The sequence below is a fragment of the Monodon monoceros genome, unplaced genomic scaffold, assembly GCF_005190385.1.
Source record: "Monodon monoceros isolate NGI ecotype Baffin Bay Population unplaced genomic scaffold, NGI_Narwhal_1 Super_Scaffold_8, whole genome shotgun sequence".
Lineage (NCBI taxonomy): Eukaryota > Metazoa > Chordata > Mammalia > Artiodactyla > Monodontidae > Monodon > Monodon monoceros.
In genome coordinates, this window is record NW_021703785.1 from 62,899,804 (window position 1) to 62,924,424 (window position 24,621).

Here is a 24,621-nt window from a genome sequence, read left to right on the forward strand (position 1 = left end):
CTGTCACCTGACTGCAGACTGCCATTTCAGGCTCCTGGTTTCCAGGCCAAACCTTTAATGCCCAACTCATCAATCCCTTTACACATAGTATTACTGAGGATATAGACCTGGCTGGATATAACAGAGACACCTTACTAGCCATGACAGACACAAGAAATTCCATCTCTCTTTGATGTAGTAGTCCAAAAAAAGGAGGTCCCTAGTCCAAAACAGGTTATAGGATAGTAGCTCTGCTGCCCAAGGCCATCCAAGGACACAGGTTCTTTTTCTCTTGTTCTGGCTTTCCCAGTGAATTACCTTCATTTGGTCTACAGATGATGTGCTGCTTTGTCCACATTCCACGCAGCAGGATGGAGGAGGAGAAATGGGCTGCTTGTCTCCTGCTTCAGGGCACTGTCTGGAAGTTGCACACATCTTCTCTGTTCATAGCCCATTGGCCGTAACTTACATGGCCACACCCAACTGCAAGGGCAGCTGAAAAATAGTCTTAAAACTGAAATAAAAAATATATACTGAAAAGTACAAAAATCATGCATGTATAGCTTGCTGAACTTTCATTAACAGAACACACAGGCATAACCAGCATCCAGGACAGAACGAGAGCATCACCAGAACCCCTGAAGCTTCCTCATGCTTCCTTCTAGGCTCTATCCCCACCCAAAGGGAAACCACTCCTCTGTGTTCTAACAATAATAGTTTCACCTGCTTCTGTACTTTATACAAATTGAATCATCCACACATCATTTGTGTCTGGATTCTTTCGCATGACATTATGTGAAAATTGGCTGTATTGCTGGGTGGGTACATTCCCAACCAAAACTTCTATTATTATGAAAGAAGGAAAAAAGTTATCAGGGGACTATTAGCAGGCTACTAGCTACTAGCCATCTTTCTCACTGACTTCAATGTCTTTCTAATTTTTCCTTTTCCTACAGCCTCTTATCAACTCCCCCGCTCCATATTAGCAGATGACTTCTCTCTGCTCATTTCCCCAAGTCACAATAGCAGATGACTTTGCTGGAAAATGCAAGCTGTGAATGCCTTTACGTTATTACTGCAAATACACTATATCCCCACTTACTATATCTCCTTTCCTCTAGACTCAAATCAACTAGCATTAACATCACTTTGTCATGTGGTTAGAGCAGTCACAGGGCCTGCTCAAATTCAAGGGGGCAGAAAAATAAAATCTAGTTCTTAATGGGCCACATCACGTAAGAGCATGTGGGATGGGAGATTTTGTTGTGGCCATCTTTGGAAAGTGCAGTCTACCACACCTACCTTGAAGACTTTTGCAGAGTTATTTAAAACCACAGTAATCATATACAGAACTGTGAGAAATAATAATAAACTGTTGTTTTCAAGCCACTAAATTTTGGGATGATTTGTTACACAGAAACAACTATACAGTTAGGTGTATCAGTTACCTACTGTTTCAAGAATGCTGCATAACAAACCATCCCACAACTCTGTGGCTTACAATCGTAACTATTCTTGCCCACAAGTCTGCAGGTCAGCGGGGTGGTTCTGCCAGTCTGGACCAGATCAAATGCACCTGCAGTCAGCTGGCAGGCTGGCTGGGGCATAGCTAGTCTAGCACAGCCTCACTCACATATCTGGCTGTTTACTGGCTATTGGCTGGTACAACAGAGGTGACTGGGCCATGTGTCTGATTATCCTGCAGGCTGTGCTGGTCTGGGTTTGTTACCATGGCAGCTGGGTAGCATTATAAAAGGACTAGCCGAAGTGTTCAAAACCTTTGGAAGTCTGTCTACTCAGAGCTGCCATGTTATTATTTCCTCTGTATTCTATTGGCCAAAACAAGTCACAGGGCCAGTCCTTCAGATTTAAGGGGTAAATAAACTCAACCTCTCCGTGGGAGGAACAGCAAAGTCACATGACAAGAGTTATAAATATATGCAGGGATAAAAAAGTTGGGGACACATTGCACTAAATCTACCCTAAATATGTAAAAACCTTATTGTTTTCTATAATATATATTATGTATATAATATATATATAAATAAATTCAATTCGTTTTCTTTTAATTCAGCTCTCACTGGCCTATTACTTTCCCTCCTTTCCTAATCCTCGTGTTCCATTTGAAGAAGGATAAGCTGGGTTTTTTTGTTTTCTTTTTACTACAAAAGTTAACTTATACTCTAGGGATTCAATAAAGCTTCTAACACCATAAGTAAGAAAACTCTAGGGATTCAATAAAGCTCCCAACGCCATAAGTAAGAAAACAAGCTAACAGTTAATAACAAAAGGAAATGAATTCCTCTGCATCCGGTGCGGAGCAACTGAAGAATAGAATAAGTGACTCAGACAACTCAAAGGTCAATAACTGGACTTTAATGAATAATTCTGGTAAAAGCATTTTTGCACAGATATGCAGGTATAAAACACATATAAAAAATGAACATAAAGATTCCTTCTCTCCTTAAGTACATCTTAGAACAGCCATGACTAAGTTTAACTTGATATATATTTCAGAGCTTAAAACCCAAGAAACTAACAAATTTTTGCAGTTTAGCCTGAGGCACATGCATTTATTGTCCTAACACTGGAAATACTTTCTTGACATTTGATTTGATACTCTTATTGGTAAGCTCTGCCTTTTAAAAGTTTTCCTAGGAGAACATACAAGAAAAAAGTATCTATCCAGATTACCCATCACTCTTTGAACAATACTTAGGAATAACACAATCTTAAAATAGCTCAATTTTGAAAAACACTGACAAAATGCTGGAGTGTTATTCTTATATTCAGGATCTCTTTTTTAAAAAGAAATGAGTATAAAAAAGTAATTTTGTCCTGACATTAGTGGGATGAGATACATTTGTACTGTTCACAAATTCAACACACAAGAGTGTCTGTTTTAAATGAGATCAACACTAATAGGTAACAAGAAGTAGAGAAGCCAACTTTAGGAGATGCAGTCATTCCAGGGTACTTGGTTAATCCCTCTCGGGTTTTACCAGCACATCTCTGAAAGGAGATGCACATCCTAATCTCACAGCTATTTAACAATGATCACTTTCCTTATACACAGAAAATATGCTTACCTCTTTGACAGCTCCAGTCTTAACTGCAAAGAAAAGGTTATTACGAGAACCCAGTTCTAGGTGCCCCAACTACATTTTATCATCACAAGTAGCTCTCAGTGTTTCTTAACAGGGGGATTATTGGCATTGCGTGTAACATAATTCTTAGTTGTGGAGGACCATTCCAGACACCTAGCATTCCTGTCCCATTCACTAAAAACCAGCAGTTTTCAAGGTCGCCGTGACAAGCAAAAACATACCCATATGTTTCCAACTGCCCTTTGATGAGAATTACTGAGTTAGATGATTCAAGATTAATATCTATTAACTTCGTGACTTCCACAGAAAGCAACTGCTTCATTACCTTCAGTAACAATGACTGAAGAGAAACATTTTGTTTAAAAAAACATTGTAATTAAATATTACTTTGGAAAGATAAGCTGATTTCTTCAAATCCACAGTGATCTGAAAGGATCAGATGCACAATGTGCAATACTTATTTGTCCCCAAATGCACACATACAGTCACAGGAAGATGACTGTTTACCTTCTACTGGCAAATCTTACCCCATTTATCTTTAGTATAAAAATATGTCCATCCACTACAATACGATAAAAAACGTGTAGGACTTCTTGATAAATTCGCTCACACTGATGTTCCTGGAAACTGCTGTTGTCTTTGCTCCAAAACTTGCTGATTTAATAGCTGTTGTTGTTTCTGTAAAAACTGCACCACTTCTGGACTTCTTAGTAATGACTTAAAAAGGAAAAATAAAAAACATATTTATTAATAGCATTATTTTTATGGGATTAGATCATATTCATGCTATAAAATTACTCTTCTATATCCTTACACAAGATACAATATGCTTACGAAATGAAACATGCCTAAATTGAATTCACTTCTGCATCTGATGTACTGCAATTAAACTGCAAACTAATAATAATAAAATTTGATGTCATATATCAAATACTAAAACCTAAAACTCACTGGTGAAGCCTGATCTTATTGGTGATTTTGCACACAAAGGAAATGCTTTTATGATATGCCAGCATGTATACCCTTTACGAAACATAAGAGCCAAAAACAGCACTGGATTACAGCAAGAAAAAAAAGGAAAAGGCATACCACGTGAACATGGTTAAATGCCAGTTTAGAAACACATACATGTATGACTAGTACTGGAACTCAAGTTCCTCCCACTAGTTTACTAAGTCTTTCTGAGAAATTAAAAATGGTGTGTATAGGTATGTGTGTGTGTATATATAGGTATACATGTATAATAGAAGTAATATTAGCACATTACCAAAATTTCAGAAAAGAAATACAACTGCTCTGAAACAACCAACACAGTTTTATACACTCACCATTTTTAAATATAGTTATACTCATATGACAAATATAATAGACTATGGCTAATATGTTTTTATTAAAATACTTATATAAATTGATGAAGGTAAAAAAACCTTGAACCTAATAAAGTGAACAAGATAAACCAAATAAGGTGGAAACATTATCATTAAAAACTGATTTTTAAAATGTAATATTACAGCATAGTATATTTCCTATTTATTACTTTTCTTTAAAATTTATTGGTAAAGACTGCCCAACACTTATTAAGTAAATGTACTAAAGTCTACTTAGCTGTTATGAGACTGTTGGACATTGAGGCTGTTTAAACTACCATTTTACTATTTGTGATAAATACATTTCTGGAAAATATCCTTATGCTTAATTTATCCATATTTAGGATTTGTTTCCTGAGAATGTCTTCACAGTAAGTATGATTTCTGAGTGAGGGGATACAGACTGCCCAGCTGCTTTCTAAAGTGCTGTACTAATACAAGATGTCATCAGCAGAATGAGTCCCTTTCATGGAACCCTCAACATCACTGTGTGTTATCATTTAAATAATTTTCACTTATTGTACTGTTTATTGTGTGATTTTAACTGATATGAAATATCTTTCCATATCATATAAGGGAAGCATTCTGCTTTTTTCTGTTTATATTTTTTGCAATGTATTGAGGTCAAAATTTTTTCCTCCCCTATCTGTGTGATAAAAATGTCAACCATACCAACCACAGTCTTTTACATATTTGTTGCAAATGTTTTTCCTGTATGTTATTTTCAAGTTTGCATTTTTATTTTTACCACCATTTTTAACTACAATATTCATTTTTATGCAGTGAAATTATACTTTCTTTGTATTTTGTCTTTATGAGATTCCAACGTGTACTGGCAGAGGCACAATTCTATTCTGATTACCAGTTTAACAAATTTTAAGATCTCAAAAGCTAAATAGTTCCATTTATAACAAACAACTTTTGTTAGATTTGTAACTACAAACAGATATTTACCAGTCTTTTCTGATTTAACACTTGTTCTAAAAGAGTAGGTCTTGCAGGTCGATCCCCAAAAGATCCTGTTCTCTGTTTAACAATGGAGAGTATATTATCTGCACTTTCCTGGGATAAAAGATAAAAATGCAAATAGGATTAAATGTTGATATAGTAATCCATGATTAGAGGCATTTCAATGATGTAATGAACAGGTCTTTGCTTCTCTTCCTTCTTGCCCAGTTCCTGGGAGCCTTTAAAGTCCCTCTTTAAGTCATTAGGCAAAGTGTTGGCAGTTAATTTTATATAACATGCCTCACTCCCTCTCCCTCCAGGACTTCCAACCTGGGATCTTCTGTCTCCAGAAGGTCTCAAAAATCAATAGTGGAGCAGGGTAGGGGAAGGGAACCTATTTTAATATTTGTGAGTGATTTTCAATATTACAAAAAAGTGCCAAGTGTAAACTGAACATTCTCCTCAGATAAAGCTATCCAGGCCAAACCAAAGTTTGCCTGCCTTTGAATATATGAACTCAAAGGCCATTCATGTAGTGCTAATAAAACACTCTTGATAGTTTTTTGCCCAACAAAACAACAAACAAATTAACAACAGCAAAAAAAATGGGGAAGGGGAGTAAAATATTACTCAAAGAAGCAATTGATACACAAAGATTTCAAAATTTGGAAGTCACCAGGAGAAAAATGACAAACTGGCTTTGAAAAGACTGGAAAGCACTGGTATAAGTAATCTCCTGCCACTGGTGTAGACAAAACAGGCAAGTCCTAAAATGACACCATACTCTTTGAGACATCGTTCCTCAAACAAAATCAGCAGCACTTACTACCAACTATGTATCCCCACTGACCTGATAAAATCTTAAATACAATTTTCCTGGCTAACAAAATGTTAGTTCACTGAAACGTTCTGACTCTTATAAAACCATGATACAATACTGACCACATCCAAAAATTCTGACCAAATATAAAGTCACATAAGCTATGCCACGTATGAATTCACTCTTATTCTGCTCTTCATTTTGGTTATTATTGAAGCTGTTTTTTTCTCTTGACCTTCTTTCTAATGTCCTCTGAGTTGCCTATTAGAATACTCCCTTTCTTTATCTCTTTCACTATGAGAAGTTTATCAATCTGATGTTAAAAAAAATGTTCAATCCCTTAACATTTTAAGCCTCACAATATAATAAACTGTAAAAAGAGGAATCTAATACCCAGAGAAAACAAAAATAATTTTTTCCTCCCTCTCTCCCCATAGGATTAACTACTTATGGGACTGTGCTTCATTTTTATTGCACAAGAAATGGGATGCCGAAATTGATGGAGTACCCTGCATTCTCACAACCTCACACACAGCACTGTGTACATTCTGAATGTTAATAACACAAAATCATAGAAGCTTGTAGTGAAAATAAACTTGAGTCATCTAGTTCAAACTTCTACAAGTGTTGGAATTCCCTTTTCAAAAATTTTCAACACTTTTTGTCCTAAGGAGTTACCAACTTTTGAGGCATCCTATTTGGTTTTGAATATCTAACATGTAGGGAGCGTTTACTTAGGTTGAGCTGAAACACATAACCCCTGTGATTTTCACCTAAGAGTCCTAGTTACTTCAGAACTATGCAAAATAAGTCTACTGCTTCTTCCAAATGATAGCCTTTTAGATATCTAATGATAATGATCAATCCCACAGGTCAGTTCTTTCATCCCTGGTTCCTTTATGTGTCTCTCACACAGCATAATTTTTAGATACATCGACAAAATATTATATACGTTTGTTTCTCATTTAACCTTGATTTGTGTAAGAAATACTGATTTTTAAATATCTTAATTTCTAATCTTGCTGCTCACACTATGGCAGAAGACCCCATCACCACCTACCAGTCCTACTATAATCATCTCCTAAAACATCTCTAAATCTATAGGCTCTTGACTTTAATCCACCCCATCAGAGTTGGAGCCCCGGTTACTTCCTAACTAGGAACTTTCTTTTGAAGACTCCGAATTCAAAATCCATTGCCTGGCATTCAACATCATACAAAAATTGGCTTCAAACTCTTAAATTTATCTTTTGTGAATTTTCCACATAAATATTCTGCTTTAGCTAGAATGGTCCCCTTGCTGCCTTCCCAGAAGTGCCTTCTGTATTCCCACTTCCCTTCCTTTATAAAGTGTATTCTCTTTCTTTTTATCACCAAAATTCTAGGGAAGCAGTATAGTGTGGGGATAAGAATGAAGGCTCTAGAACCAGACTGCTTGGGTTTGAGTACTTGCTGGCTGCATGACCTAGGCCAAGTTACTTAACCTCTCTGTGCCTCAGTTCCACATATGTAAAATATAGTACTTATCTCATTGCTGAAGGGTGTGAGGCTCCATTTACAGTTTAGCCTGTAAGATAAATGGCTATTATTTGTTGCTTATAGCAATTAATTATCTTCCCTAAAAAAATCATGCAAATTATTTTAGAATAGGAAAATTATTAAGGTTCTTTGGGGGGGGTGGAGGGAGAGATTCGAATTCAGTATCTATTTGCCTTTTGTACATTTTCCTCAAACTGTAGATGTAAATGCTGAGCAATTAAAAAGAGAAAGTTGCTACAGGTAAAATACTTCCTTCTTGAAAAGAAGTATATTATCTCCTCTCTCTGTAAAGAATTCTGAAGTGAATGGGTACGTTTGGGACAAACAGAGGGACAAATGACTATTTCATTCTGTAATAAGTGGCTTATTTACTGATAATTGGGATACTAAGAACAAAATCAACTGAGGACACTGAGAACACAGTAGTACTAAGCACAGAGTACTAAGAACAGAGAACTGAGAATAGGTTTAACTGAGAAAATAACACTACGAACACTAAAAGAGTGCTCTTAATAGGGGTACTGAGAACAGGGTACTAAGAATACGTATACTAAGAAAAGGATACCGAAAATAGGGTAGTGATAACAGGAAGAGATTATCTTCTCCAAAGTACCAATTTCACGCAGGTTCCTAAGTCTCTTTGCCTGCTCCTCTAGTGATGAATCAGGTCAATCATTTACTATCTGCCCTTCCAGCCCATATCCCAGACCTTTGAAACGACAGCTTTGCTGACATGTCACATCATTTTCATTGAGATTTATTCATCTCTTACAAGGATGCACCAGAACCTCACAAGGATGCATATGTTTGTATAAACTGTAGTTGAGGGCAAGCACTCATTAACTCTCAGCCACAAGTCCTGCCACAGCAACCTGGCCCATTTGGGAGGCGGTAGGCAGGCGCTGGAGACGCGGTCTGCGGCCAGAGTGGGGTTTCTTTTTCCACCTCCCACTCCCCCAGACCCCAGTCGATACCTCAAGTTTGACATTTCCTGCGCTGCCAGCCTGGGCGGCCCCACCGCAGTTCAGGGCCTGGTCGCTTTTCTTCTTCTTGTATTTATCCTTGTACATCTTGTTGCGGTGTTTCTTGCACATCCACGGCTTGCGCTGCTTGGCCACCTGGCTCGTGGTCTCGCTGCAGCCCTCGTAGGTGCAGGTCTTGCTCATGCTGCCCCCGCCGCTGCCCCGTCTCCGGGCTCCACCGCTGCCGCCCTCTCCCCCAGAGTGGGTCTCCTCGTCCTCCAGATCCTCCAAACTAGCCGTGCTCTCGCCTCCCCCCGGGGGGTCCGAAGTGTCCAGCAGGTCTGTCTCGTCTTCCCCCGCCTCCTCCTCGCCATCCCCCGCCACTTCGCACAGGTACCGAACGGGCTTGCCCGCCCCGGCGCTGCCCCCTAGGGCCGGAGCCTGCCGCAGGACGCCCTCGGCCGCAGCCTCGTCCGGCCCTCCACAGGGGCGCATCACCAGCAGGGTGAACTGCGAGGCCGCGGCTGGGACGGGGGTTGGAGCCCGGGCCTGGCCGGAGGCAGGGGCGGGGGCCCCGGGGCGGAGCGCACCGCTAGCGGCGCCCGGCCCCGCGCCCTCGGCGACAGCCTGCACCTCCGTGCTGCTGAGACCTGGCGGGGGTCCACGACCCCAACCCTTCAGCACCTGCCGGGCCCAACTGCACTTAGCAAACCAACGACCCGGGACCCGCGAGAGGAAAAGTGGCTGGCTCAGCAACCGCGCCCCGACTGCGCCTGCGCGGCTGCGGCCCGCGCTTGAGCGTCTCTACGCTCTGTCCCTTTCAGGGAACCCGGCGTCTCCGAGGGGCGGAGCTGAGCGGCCGCCGGAGGGTCTGACTGCGCATGTGCTGTGGACTCTGGCGGGAGATGCTGCGCCGCGCGGTCACCGCCGGCGACCGCCGGTTTGCTGAGCGCACTTGAGGTACTGAGGTGCTGGGCGGGACAGCGCTTTTGCCCGGAACCTACTCTGCCTAAAACGTTTCAAAGCACTTTTGTACTGGAACTCCACAATGTAAATTCAGATTTTTCCTGAGCAATCTTATGTGGCGTCAGGACGCTCATTAAAATATTTCTGACTGAAAAGCTGACTGAAAAGGGAGATGTGATGCTGGGATGTGGCAGTGTCACAACCGGGCCCCAGTAGTTAGCAGTCAAGGAAGGCAGAGGCGGCCGATTTGAAAATGGTACCGTGGAGGAGTGGACCAGACCGGGGGCCAAGGAGTATTTGTGTGGAGAACTAAATGATTTACTCCTGGAACCTTTTTCTCTCTTGGAAACATTTGATTTTTAATACTTGGCCTTTGCTGTGACCTCCAAGGTAAGTCTTAAATAACGTTTTCAGTAACTATAGTGAAAATGTGTGAAAAGGAATACTGAATGACAAACGTTAAAAAAAAAAACCAAAAAAAAAACACACAGTGATCTATCATTTCTACCAGTTGTCACACGATGGCTGATTGCTGAATCTGGACTCAGCCAAGTCTCGGGAAGGGCCGCATCCTGCCATGTCCTGAGCAAAACTGTCGGGTAGATTTGCTCTTTCGTTTTATTTTTTCCTCCTGCCCTGGTCAGAGTTCCCATTCCACCTATTGGAAAGGAAAGCAATGGTTATCCAACAAATGACCAATCCATTGACGTTAGTGTTTGGGTGTTGATGTGTGGGTCGGTCACCAGCTACATTTGAAGGAGAGGCACGGTGGATGGGAGAAGGTTTGGAATTAGACCGACCTGGGTGGCACCATGCTGTGTGACCAGGGCTAGTTAGTGACTGCCTCTCTGAGCTTCAGTTTTCTCACTGGTAAAACGGGCAGTCGGTTGGTTGTGTGCTAGAGCCAGTTGATGAGTGCCCACTGTTAAGATTTCACGAATTCATTTAAAAATTAAATTCCATAAATTTACAGCTAAATTATGTTAGAAACAAAGGCTAAAAAACTTGAAACTCATCTCTTTCTAATTGTTTTACTCTTAGCTCTGCTGATAAGATTATTTATGTCTATTGTATCTGTATGTGGAAATACTGTTTAGTGGTATGATACTGCATATTTCTTCCCAACTCTGCATTCAGTGGTATGTTGGTAGCTTGAAACCAGCCATGGTGGGACTGTTTACACCATGGAAATTGTCAAATGCTACAAAGCAGCGTTTGAATTATTGTTGGTTGTTTCCAGACATAAGAAAGTAATAGTAAAAATGTTAATGAAGATTAAACTTAAAATGTTTCATGTCTGGGGCTGTCACATTGTCAATACCCGCTCCCCCCAACTGAGGAAATATTCTTTCATTTTTTGACAGCTATCATTATTTCAGCAAAAAGTTGCTTACGTCATTGAAAAACAAGTGAAGTTTTGGCATATGTCTTCATTGTTTCATTTTTGTCCTTAATGTAAACAAAGTCTCCGCCAACATTCATGTCAGAACTACACTCTTGGTCAATAACGTGAGCAACTTCCTTGCTGTATTAGAGAGAAATCAAGCATTTATTTATTGTTTGAATTTGTGACACTATTGTTGGTGAAATAATTTTAAAAACTGATAGTGGATTTTGCAAGAAATGGCAAGTCGTACTGAAGTATAATAAATAAAGAGTCATATATTGTATCATTAATTGTAAATTGTGTGCTAAACATTCTTTATATCAGTTAACTTGTTTTAAAAAATTTACGAGCATATCACTGAGGGTAGTACTGTTTAAATCCTAGTACAAATTCCTGTTATATAGTATTTAATAAATGACAGCAGGTTTTTTTTTTTTAAGTTTTATTGAGATAATTTACAGGCCATAAAACTATCCATTGTAAGTGAACAACTTAATGATTTTTAGTGAATTTATTGAGTTGTGCAACCATCACCACACTCCAGTTTTAGAACATTTTCATCACCCTGTATAAGATCCTTCCTGTCCATTCTCAGCCAACCCCTGCTCCTATTCCAAGCCCCAGGAAACCACTAATCTACTTTCTGTCACTGCAGATTTGCCTTTTGTGGGCATTTTATATAAATGTAATCATATAAACATGGTCTTTTGCACCTGGCTTCTTTCACTTAGCAGAGTGTTTTTAAGATTTGTCTACTTTGTTGATTGTATCAGTAGTTTATTTCTTTTTATTGTAGAATATTATTTCATTGTATTGCTTATCTGCTCACCAGTTGGTGGACATTTGGATTCTTTCCAGCAATGTTCCATAACGGCAGCAGGTGTTATTATCTAGGGCTGAACACATAATGCACTCTCAAAATATTTCCTGAATGAATATATTAACAAACGAATGAGTCAGGGTGAAAGAAGGAGCGTGGATGGACATAGACTTTTAAGTTCTAGGCCTGGCTCAGTTCCTAAGTGTCAGTGCAACTGACCAGGTGGGGACCAGGAGTCTCTGGGCTTTAGTTTCTCAGTTATAAAATGATGGAGTTGGTCTAAATGATCTGTAAGCTCTTTCCTAAGTTTAGAATATAATATACTGTAATGATCTTTTACTGTGCTTAGGCCTACTCCTTGGGATTCTGATTCCAGTGGTCTGGCGTGGGCCTGGGCATGTATATTTTTAGAAAGCTCTCTAAGTAATTCTAATATGTAATCAGGGCTGAGAACCATTGACTTATCTGTTATAGCTAAAATGTAATCTAGTAGACTTATATATACAAACAGATAACCTAGCTTTGGCCTTCATTAATATAGTGTATTTGTCACCAGCCAATAAGATTTTGCATATATAGTTTTTTTGTTTGTTTGTTTCTTTGCGGTGCGTGGGCCTCTCACTGTTGCGGCCTCTCCCGTTGTGGAGCACAGGCTCTGGACGCGCAGGCTTAGCGGCCATGGCTCACGGGCCCAGCCGCTCCGCGGCATGTGGGATTTTCCCGGACCGAGGCACGAACCCATGTCCCCTGCATCGGCAGGCGGACTCTCAACCACTGTGCCACCAGGGAAGCCCTGTGAGAGGCTCTTTGATGTCCAGCGTCTCCTTACGTGTGCCCTCAGCCCATCTTACTGGCTGACTTTGTTCTCAGTGCTCAGAATGCAGTAAACAGGAAACAGTAGTTCATTTCTTCTAGAACAGAATCTCCAGTGCTTTATGGACACTTTACAGATTGGTATTCTTAATTCATTTCTAAAACTTTAGTGTACAACTTCTGAATAAACTTTTTCTTAAATCAGGGAATAGTACCTCTATTCCTAGCCAAAAAAGGTTTGACCTGCTTCTCCACATGAGGTTATTTTAGATTTGCAAGTCTGAGCCTGGTTGACATTTAGGGAGGATTTCATGTCGACCAGGGTCAGTGAAAGTCTACTTATTCTATACGTCTGTTTACTCCCCTCCTGTGTGGTTTACTTCAGCTTCTGTCTCAGGAGGACCATCTAGACCCGTCGTAATGCAGCCCCAGGGAACAGGACTTTCTTAAAAACATGTTGAATCAATCAAGGAGTCATGCAAATAAAGTTAAAAAAATAAGGAGAATTGTTGTTAGAAGTACTTTTTCAAATAAGGTAAACAAAAAAGAACCTAGGTTTCACACCATCTGTATTATGTGTACTCACCACTGCTTTTTATGAACTGTTGTCTCACATTGTCAGACAAGGAGAAAAGAATATACTAAGTTCAAGGCTCTGGAAGAGCAAGAAAAATACTTTTGAGTTGAGAATATACTTTAGGTGCTACTGAAATTCAGCAGAAGAATTAAGTCAAAGTGCCAGGTTTATTAACCAATTATTAATAACAGAAGTACTTAATTTTTCCCAAAGGAAAAAAAGAGGGGGAAAGTAATTGTCAAGTAACTTCTAGCTGGACAGTAACTCCAAGGTGATGTTTAATGTTCAACACCATACATTCGTACATCTGTATTTTCTCAATATGATAAAAAGCTATCTTGGATTTTTCTTTTCTTTAACAAAGTAACTAAATATGAAAATTTGACTCTACAAACTAGTATACATAAAATAGATAAGCAACAAGGATTTACTGTATAGCACAGGGAACTGTATTCAATATCTTGTAATAGTCCATAAGGGAAAAAAATGTGAAAAAAAATATAACTAGATCACTTTGCTGTATACCTGAAACTAACACAACACTGTGCTTCAATTAAAAAAACTGAACAATGTTTAAAATCTTTTTCCATTCCAGTAGTCTTTTTAGAAATATATTTAGGATGAATAAGGGTATACTAATGGTATGTCAAAATGGCAAATGGCCAAGCTGGAAAGGCACCAAGCCTTCTGGAACAATGTCAAGCTGGGCATGGGGGGCAATAGTATTTGTGTCAAACCACTGTTGCCCATTGCCTTCTAAGGGCCATTTGTTAGACTCTGGGAGAGGAATCCAACCAAGACGCTTAGGCTATGGAGCTTTAAACTGCAAGCATAGGATAGCATCAGCCCCTCCCCTGGCATAGTAAGGAATTAAGGTCCGAGGTAGTGTGACTCTGCAGAACCTTGGCTCCAGCCCTAATCTTCCAGCTCAGCTAGGGAAGCACCAGCTCCTTCCCAGGTGAGATCAGGTGCCAGGATCCAATCCTTGAGACTGACCAGGGTTTATTTCTTATGTAGTTGGCTGAAACTGGTTTCTATGAAGCTCTGCCTGCAAGGGATCCACCCTGGACACGTTATCCCTTACCTCTTAGGTATTTGTTGTTTAATTGAGCTTAATGTAAGTTACCAATATAGGAAGAAACAAGTCAATATTTCCCTTCTCTTGAATTTACACTATGCTGCTGAGTTGGTGTATTGAATAAAGTTTGTCCTGATGTTTAAAATACAGTAGTAATTTATATTTTGCTTTGGATATAAAATGTATTTGTATGTCTAATATTCTGAGAAGACCTAGAATTTCAAATGAAAGTGTAAAATCATAATTGGCTGAACATTTGATAAAGTCCTATGATTTGTCAAGGACGGGGACTATGAGTTTAAGATTTATTCAATCAATCAATCATTCTTTTTTAAAAAACCTTATTGGGATATTTCTATATCATAAAGTTCACCCACTTAAAGTATACAATTCAGTGTTTTTAAATATATTTATGGAGTTGTGCAACCATCACCATTATCTAATTTTGGAGCATATTCATACAAAATACTATGGAGAGATTGTGCTAGGCCTCTGGGGACTCCAAGTATCAGAATTAAACAGGAAAAAAAAAAGTAACCAAAAAATAAATACATAGTTTCAAATGTAAATTTCATAACATAATATCTTATCATACTACTTAGAAATTTTTAGATTATATAAAAATATGAAATATTTGAAAACAGTACCTTTCTTTAAAATTCAAGGACATGTCTGTGTTTCCGATGTCTGTTTTAATATTTTGTACTGTCTATTTATGTTAGTTTAAAATGTCCTGTAGACTTTTATAGTAAGTGCACGGACTGAAACCATTCTCAGCTATATAGGTAGTAGAAAATGCTGCCACAACTTAGCTTCTTTTTAGACAAGTGGGTGTGAAAGTCTTAGCTGGATCCCAAACCTTTTAAATTAGACTGATTAAATCATGCTTTGTCCTCAAACTTCTTTTGAAGCTCAACTAATTTTTCTTGAAAATTCTGGGTAACATGTTCCACATCTGCTTAAAACCACCCCATCTGGTGTTGTAAAATGTTAACTGATCTTTAAATCTAATCATCATAGCATCCACATGAGAGCAATCTGTTTCTGAGTCAGTATCCTTTCATCTATCCTCATGTTAGATAGATTATGCTGCAAAGCTGGAAAATACAAAAATCATCAGTGAACAAGGTTATTTTAAAATATTCGATTTGTCGAAAAAGCCAAGATAATTCCCTGCACTGTAATGAGATCGATCCCCTTTCCTTTAAGTTTAAGAGGGACCTCATTTACACTGTAAATATGCATTTACATTGGAGAGATCTGACTGCCCCTTCTAACCCAGGTAATTGCATTAGTAATAGGGGTAGAGTCGACCTCTCCGATCTCCTGTGAGCAAATAGGAAGAAGTATCAGCATCACATAGGATGTATTCTGGCCAAAAATGTTTAACATGAATCGAATGAAACCTATAATTTCCTGTTTATAGGGGAGGGAGGGAGGAATAAGTTAAACCACACAATGAGGAGACAATCAGAAACATCTAGAATGTGGAAATTCTAAAAGATGACTGGTCTGGTGGAAAAAGTCAATGTAAAGAAAAAAATTTTTTAAAGTTAGGGTCGACAAATTTTTTGGATTAAAAGAGACTGAATACAACAAACAAATGCAATATGTGAAACTTGATTAGAGTCCCCCTTAAAAACAATAACAAAAAAACAATAATAAAAGGTGTCTAGGGGACAATTGGAGACATTTGAAAATGGACTATTAGGTTACATTAGATAATTATTCCAAAATTTTTTTGATGTGGTAATTACATAGTGGTTATGTAAGAGAATATCCTTATGTTTAGGAGATTTATGCTTGAGAATACAGGGATGAAGTGGCATGATAATGTATATTTTATTTTGATATGTTTTAGCTAAAATATACATACATATAGGAAGCAATTATGGCAAAATAAATTATTGAACCTAGGTAGTGAGGATAAGTATGTTTATTGTCCTAGTCTTTCAATTTTTCTGTATATTAAAAAATATGCATATTATATACAAAATATAAATTAAAATATTTATAAATTGAATAAAGAGAAAGACCTTTGCAAATATAGCTTAGAAGATATACCTTATTGTTTTGCAGTATTTCAAATTTGGTATTTATTTTTTTCATTGATTGCATCAAAAATTCCACATAAGTCCATAATGTGAGCCAAATCTTTTTTTTTTTTTTTTTTGCGGTATGCGGGCCTCTCACTGTTGTGGCCTCTCCCGTTGTGGAGCACAGGCTCCAGACGCGCAGGCTCAGCAGCCATGGCTCACGGGCCCAGCCGCTCCACGGCATGTGGGATCTTCCCGGACCGGGGCACGAACCCGTGTCGCCTGCATCAGCAGGCGGACTCTCAACCACTGCGCCACCAGGGAAGCCCAAGCCAAATCTTTAAAAGAAAAAAATTCCTTGGAGAACCATCTTATTTGGACAAGACATTCAAACTCTTCATTGACATTTGATAAATTATGGGTAATCTGTCATTGAAGGGATTACTTTTAAACATTCATTGATCTGTGGCCTCTTTCTCTAAGATTCTTGGTAATTAAGTATTGCTAATGAATAATGAAATGACTTCGTAAAAATATTTGGTGGTTCTTTTTTAAATTGGCTCTGAACTAACATTACTGACTCTCCATCTGTTAAATAAGTAATGATGTTGGAAAAGTTTTTTTTTTCTTTTAAGTAATTTTGAGGGTTTCAAATATTGACAGTTCTTTTGTATTCATTGTCAGTCATTTTGAAAATGACATTTTTGCTACAATTTTTTCAGGCCTTGGAAACTTTACATATGCAAATGGTAAAGCTTGTTTATCATAAAGGATGCTTTCATCTACTCGTTTACATCATGCAGCTGATTTCAGTGTCTTTTGTAACCCTCTTAAAGCAGCATTGCAATGGAATAGAGGAAATGATTTAATATGATCTTTTCTTCCCCTTTGTAGTTATCTTTTATACAGCTAAGGTTAATTTTTCTTGAATATTGTGTGGCATGCCATATTTTGTGATCATTTACGTTGTTCTGTAAAAAACAATGAGACCTGTCTCCTTCTGCATAGAACATAGTCAAACGTTCCAGGGACAGTATTGCAGTTTTTAGTATTCTTTAAATATAGAAATATATATCTCTTCCAATCAACATGTTCCTTTGTAAAATGCTCGCTTAATCTTGATGTGTTTGTTGGCTTAATGAGAAAAAGCATGCTGGCAGAGTAGGCACATTCGTGACTGTTCATTTGTACAAAAAGCTGTAAAACCCAGCTTCTAATATTTAACTGAATACTTGTCCATATTTAAAATCTATATTTGACATTTTGAAAGAAGAGCTAAATGAGGAAATTTGTACATTTGCTTAGAATCACCATGATTCTATAGCTACAAACGCAGACCAATGCAGTTGTGTTGTTTTGGTGACTCAAATATCACCCATGTTGCTACCCTTGGTGACCTGGCTTTCTGTAATGGGAACAGCTCTTGGTAAAATTCTGAACAAAAACCAATGCATTCTTTCCTCAGTATATATGGTAGTTACATTCCTGTGAGTTCAATATACATTAACACCATGAACTCATACTTTTGGTTATATATAAACCAGAATTTGAATCTCAACTCAGACAATTATTGATAAGTTTTTCACCTACATGGAAGCCCAGAAGAACATTCAGAAGTTGGACATCATGCCTACAGTTCCTTTTTGGTACCGGCCTGTCTGCATATTGCAGGCATCTCGCATCCCTGGCCCTACACACTGAACATATGTAGAGTTCCCCAAAGCTCCAATTTTATGACAACCAAAAATGCTCCTTGCATTTGCAAAATGCCTTCTAGGGGCCTACATCACATCGTTTGAGAACCACTCACTTAGAATTTAATAAGCACTGACAAAATATTAAGAAAAATAAAATGTTATAGGTGCTATGAATGCATGGGTAATTCTACCTGGAAGACTTAAGAGCTTCAGAGAAGAAGTGATAAGATACCTTAAGTTGAGCCATGCAAGATCTACATGGGCTAAGATAAAAGGGCATGACAGACAGAAGAAACATATGATAAAGTTTATAAAGCTCAGAGGCCTACAGCTGGAAGGTACAACTGGCATCCAGGTTGCAGAGGTACCTGCATGGTATCAAGAAACCATTCAGGGGGCTTCCCTGGTGGCGCAGTGGTTGAGAGTCTGCCTGCCGTTGCAGGGGACGTGGGTTCGTGTCCCGGTCCGGGAGGATCCTACGTGCTGTGGAGCGGCTGGGCCTGTGAGCCATGGCCACTGAGGCTGCGTGTCCGGAGCCTGTGCTCTGCAACGGGAGAGGCCACAACAGTGAGAGGCCTGTGTACCGCAAAAAAAAAAAAAAAAAAAAAAGAAGAAACCATTCAGGGAAGTACACAGAAACCAGGTTTTGGAAAGGCTTGTCTTCCATGCTGAGGAGTTTGCATGCTGGAAAGTCCAAGATCAAGGTGCCAATAAGATAGATTTTCTTCTGAGGCCTTTTCTCTTGGCTTATAGGTGGCTGCCGTCTCACTGTGTGCTTATATGGCCTCCTCTTTGTGCTAGTGGAGAGAGAGAGAGAGAGCGAGCACAAGAGCACAAGCCTTTTCCTGTCTTCTTATAAGGATACTAATTCGTATTGGATCAAGTCCCCACCCACCCTTATGACCTCATTTAACCTTAATTACTTCCTTAGAGGCCCCATCTCTGAATATAGTCACATTGGAGGTTCAGGCTTCAACCTTTGTATATAAATTTTGGAGGGACACAAATATTCAGCCTGTAACAGGCTGCCATGACAAAATACCATGGACTGGGTAGCTTAAACAATAAGCATTTATTTCCTCATCATTCTGGAGGCTGACAAGTCCAATATCAAGGTATTGGCAGATTTGGTTTTTCCTGAGGCCTCTCTCCTTGCTTGCAAATGTCTGTCTTCTTGCTCTGTCCTCACATGGGCTTTTCTCTGTGCACATGGAGCTAGAAGGATCCCTGGTGTCTTTTCATCTTCTTATATGGATACCAGGACTATTGGATTAGGGACTCAGCCTTAGGACCTCATTTAGCCTTAATTACCTCTTTAAAGACCTCTCTAAATACAGTCACATTGGAGGTTAGGTCTTCAACATGTAAATTGTAGGGGAACACAATTCAGTACTTAACAGATCTTGGCAGGATAATTTTGAAATTTTTGATTTACTGTTTCTAATCTAGTAGCAACCAAATATATTCCCTCTATCTAAAACCTTCTTTAATACCAGTTAGAACCTTAGTGTGTTTTTCTTTTCCTTTTATATCTAAAGGTCTTTGAGGTCTCATTTTAGTTTAATTTCTGTTTAATATATCTCCTAAGATTTTAACCTTACTCCTAAGAAATATTCTTCCAGCTTAATCTGTCTCTTCCTTTCTTTTATTTTAATTTTCCCTCTGCTCATGTTCTGATATGAAGACTGACATATTTTTCATTCCAGTTTTTCTGTGAGATTTTGAGCAATCATGTCCCCCTAGAGACAGTATTTTTAAATGATCAGCATTTTTATTTGTCGTTGGGTCAGCAATAATTTATTTCAGTTATTTCTCTAGTATAATCTAAGAAGATGACATTTTTTTTCAATACAGATGCCCATTTGTTCTTTTTTTTTTTTTTTTTTGCGGTATGCGGGCCTCACTGCTGTGGCCTCTCCCGTTGTGGAGCACAGGCTCAGTGGCCATGGCTCACGGGCCCAGCCGCTCCGCGGCACACGGGATCCTCCCGGACCGGGGCACGAACCCGTGTCCCCTGCATCGGCAGGCAGACTCTCAACCACTGCGCCACCAGGGAAGCCCGCCCATTTGTTCTTATTGTAAATATACCATCCTTTTATGGTTGAGCCTATGATTTCAGTCTGAAATCAAAAGCCTTGGCTTGAACTCATGAAATGAACAAATTTGGGCCATCTTGAGTTTGCATAGTTGGGGGTGACTCAAGACTGTTGACAAGTCACATAAATTTAAGACTAATTCCTCTGGCTCTGAGTATAGAATAGAATTTGGGCAGTAAGATCTGGTACTACCTATCTGAGCTTAATGTTAACAATTTAAAGCTAGAATCTCATATGCTATTGCTCAGTGACCCATGTGGAACTTAACTATCTTTACCGACCTGGCTGAAAACCACAGGTAGACACAACATCCTAAATCAACTATACTTCAGTTAAAAAAAAAAACAATTAAAATTAAAAAAACACAGCAGAAGCAGGAAAGTACGCTGCTGAAACTCTGCCTCTTTCAAGGCAAGACTTCACTGGGACTCAAAGGCTCTCTCCTGATGGTTAAATCCCTATATCAGCCCTATCTTCAGGCATAGACCTACCTGGGCATGTATTGTTCAAGGTCATCTGCAGCTTCTCTACGGCAAGCTTATGTCAAGTCTAAGAGGGGCCCAGAGTGCATGTTCTCAGCAGGCAGGCACACCCAGGAGAGGGAGGAGGGAGGAACCATTGAGCTACAGCTCCCACATCTGCCACTAGCATTATTCACTCTTCCTCCCCCTCCATGAGTGAGAGGCCAGGGGTATCTGGGACCTGGAAAGAAACATGAAGAAAGAAAAGTAGACACCCCCCTCACCTCACCCACATGTGCACTCAGTTTAGGAGATTCTAAAAGTGTTTGTAGCTTTTTTTATAGTATAATATACTAAGAGGAAATCTTTAAAGCCAGAATGAAAGGTTTGAACTTAATTTATCAGCTCTGGTGCATCCTCAGAGTTTTAAAACAGAAAAGTAAAAATAATCAATTTAATATGGGAATAGTGCATAGTCAGAAGGTGTGAAGAAACTGGCTAGGAGGCTAATGGAATTTTTAAGCAAGAAGAAAAGATTAAACTCATAGCAACTAGGAATGAAAAGGAGGGGACTGATGTAAAAATTTCTTCACATGCAGACAATCTGATTGTGAGCAACAAAGGAAAGGTAGGGGGAAGAGTCATTGCTAGTTGATGAGGTCTGAAAGCTAGTTATGGGAGAATGGATGGCACCATTAGTAAGTGAGGAAGACAGGAAAGTGTTTTTTTCTTTTATTTTCCACATCTTTATTGGAGTATAATTGCTTCACAATGCTGTGTCAGTTCCTGCTGTACAACAAAGTAAATCAGCTATATGTATACATATATCCCCATATCCCCTCCCTCTTGAGCCTCCCTCACACCCTCCCTATCCCACCCCTCTAGGTGGACACAAAGCACGGAGCTGATCTTCCTGTGCTATGCAGCTGCTTCCCACTAGCTAGCTATTTTATGGTTTCCTTTGCTGTGCAAAAGCTTTTCAGTTTCCTTAGGTCCCATTTGTTTATTTTTGTTTTCATTTCCATTACTCTAGGAGGTGGGTCGAAAAGGATCTTGCTGTGATTTAGGTCATAGAGTGGGGAAAATGGTTTTGACTGAGGATATGGGGCTGATGAGTTGTTTGGTTATTTTGTCATTTTAAGGTATTTTAGACACCTTACCAAAAAAGGATATACACAGCATAACAATAAAATAAGTATAGATAGTAAAAGTCAGGATCAGGGAAAAGAAAGCCACAAATGACAAGAGTCCATATTATTGCTATGAATGAGATTTAAATTTGGCTCTGAGCCAAATGACCAGTTCCCTCATTCTCATGAGTGGATAGCATAGAGCATATCAATTATTTGGAGGGGTAGGGAACACAGTTTTTCAGCATAAAATTTTTTTTCACTATTCTGATACTTTGGCTCTCTTGGCTGGTCCCCAGCGTCAGTTACCAAAATCCACTGATCCTAAGTTGATTTCCTCTCTTGAGTCCTCATGTGCTCCTCCACCACTCAGAGCTGTTACTTAGGTTTGGGCCATTCCTGTTATACAGGAATCTCTGCAACTGTCTTCAATTAGTCTCCCTCCAATTCTGTCTCCACATTGCAGTGTCAAAGATCAACAAAACCAGACACTAGGTAAAGATGGATTTTATTGGAATAAAGGAGAGACCCCAGGGTATCCCGAGTTCAACTCTAATCTGTGCCTAGGTGACTGGGTGTTTTAAAGGGAGAGTGAGGGAGTAGGGAGAGGGAGTGAGTGGGGGCTGGAGCAGAGTCAGGGATGTGAAAAAATTACAAAAAGCAAGTAAGTGGTTCCTGTCTGGGTGATTAGGCCATGAGTGCCTGCTAACACATTTACTGAAGTTAGTATACCATCCCACAGAGGGTGGGAGACAGGCCCTGTCCTTAGGATTACATTTCAGAGGAACAGCTTAGAGGTCATTAAAGACACTCTTGGGCTATGGGAGGTACAGGCAGAATTTTCTGTAGGACGTAAGAAGGATTTACAATTGAAGCTTTTAAAATAAATACTCTCAGAAAAAGGAGGTCAGGGGCCTCTCTCAGCTGTTGGCTGGAACAAAGGGTAAGTTCTTTTGGTAACCTGGAGCTTTTCCAGGCAAAAATTCATCACTGTTCCAAACATGCGACCTTAGGCTGCTGGAAACCACACCAGTTTGGTGCATGGGTTTGCATGTTCTTAGCAGCCAGAGCCATCTTTCTAAAATCTAAATGGAATCTGTTACTCTCCTGTTCCAAACCTTTCATGTATTTCCCATTTTCATCTGGAAAATGGACACACTTCTCAGCATGACTTACAAGGCCCTTTGTGATCTGGCTTCCACTCCCCTCACCAGCCCAGGTCGCATCATCCCTGAGGGAGGGAACAGTTACTGTTTTTTGAGCGCTGACACCCACCCTCTTCCTGTTGAGTCTTGGGTTTCCTGAACCTCTTCTGGCTGGTGAGCTGTCTCTGTGGGACCATCACGGAAAGTCCTGTCTTCCTCCAGCCAGCAGCAGGCAGCTTCAACCAGGCTCTCTCTTTGGGGACCTCGAGTCCAGGGCAGAAGGACACAAGGGCAGACACCTGTTTAGGGCGCCTGCATCCCAGAGCAGTGCTCTGATACCAGTGCAGATGACCTTGGTGACCAGGCCCGAGCACTGCCTGTTTCTCTTTCCGAATCTGGCACTCCTGCCCTTTCACTGCTTCTATGAAATCCTGATATCCTTCCCATAAACTGCTGTTTACCTCAGCCAGAGTGGATGGGCTTCTGCTGTGGCCACCAGAAAACCCACCGTTCTTCTGGCCAACTCCTGCTTTTCTTTCAGGCCTTGGTGTAGATGTTGGCATTTTTCTTCCTTCATCGTGCAAGAGGCAATTTCATCTGCCTTTATTTCCATCATTTTTTTCTCCTACTTCCCGGGCTTTGTATCATTAATCAGAGGGGTGGATCCCTCTTACTTACTCATTCTCTAACCCTGTTTCCTTATTTTCAATAGTTTTGTTTTTATAATGAATTTTGCGATCATATTTACAGCAGTTATTTATGCCTGAGTCCCGGTACTTAACTGATTTTGGTTTTCCTATTCTTTAGTTCTTGATTTTGAATCTCCTAAGTCAGCAGGGTATCCACAAGGTGTTTAATTTCTAGATCTTTGTCTTTGCATAAGAACACACTTGGGCTGGGAATAGAATTCTTAATTACATTTCCTCCCTCTAAATCTTTACAAATTTGCCATTATCTTTAGGAACTCAGTGTTGCAGGGAAGTCTGGGGAAAGCATCTTAATTTTGGTCCTTTTAAGGAAAGCTGCTTTTCCTGCTCTCTACTTGGATATTTATAGGATTTTTCATTTTTATTTTTATTTTTTTTGATAAGGCATATCTAGGTATGGGCATTTAGAATTAATTTAGAATTTGCTTGGGCTATAATGAAGCAATTTTCCATATTGACTGTTTTTTGTTGTTGTTGTTAGCATTTAAAGTTTATACTGTTCTATCTCCTGTATCAGTCAGGGTAGGACCAGAGAGGCAAAACCAGGGGGGTATTATTTCTTTTAGGGAATTGACTATACGGTAGCCAGGCTTCAAGGTAGCTCACCCAGTGATCGCTGGTATTTGTGCCTTTGTGTAGACCCCTCCCACAATGTATTAATCTTGGTCTGTATGACCAACAGAACATAACGGAAGTGATAATGTGTGACTTATGAGGCCATAAGGACATTGCTGCTTCTGCCTGTTCTCTTGGATCGCTCACTCGGGGAAGCTGGCCACTGTGTTTTGGGGACACTTGAGCAGGAGAGATGAGGGACTATCTCCCGCTAATAGCCAGCATCAGATTGCCGAGTGAGCCATTTTAAGAACAGATGCCCCCGCCACAGTTAAACCTTTAGATTGGGGATTGGCAGATTGACTCACCACGTCAACCAGCCTGCTGCCTATTTTTGTAAATAAAGTTCTGTTGGGGCACAGCTGCAAACA

The 24,621-nt window shown here is 39.7% G+C and overlaps 2 protein-coding genes across 2 annotated transcripts in view; one reads left to right on the forward strand and one right to left on the reverse strand.

Moving 5' to 3' along the window:
- Positions 1–6,726, forward strand: part of SMAD9 (SMAD family member 9) — a 41,574-nt gene extending 34,848 nt beyond the window's left edge. The window contains exon 7 of the transcript XR_003791762.1: positions 6,659–6,726. The gene's annotated coding sequence lies outside the window, so the exon portion shown is untranslated. The remainder of the gene's footprint in view (positions 1–6,658) is intronic.
- Positions 2,345–23,491, reverse strand: RFXAP (regulatory factor X associated protein). The gene is made up of 5 exons (XM_029209959.1): positions 23,059–23,491; positions 9,599–9,731; positions 8,735–9,503; positions 5,408–5,515; positions 2,345–3,803 (listed from the first exon to the last, which is right to left on the reverse strand). Exons 1-5 carry the CDS (start codon positions 23,489–23,491, stop codon positions 3,693–3,695), a joined length of 1,554 nt encoding a protein of 517 aa, XP_029065792.1. The 3' UTR covers positions 2,345–3,692.
- Between the last annotated feature and the right edge of the window lie 1,130 nt (positions 23,492–24,621).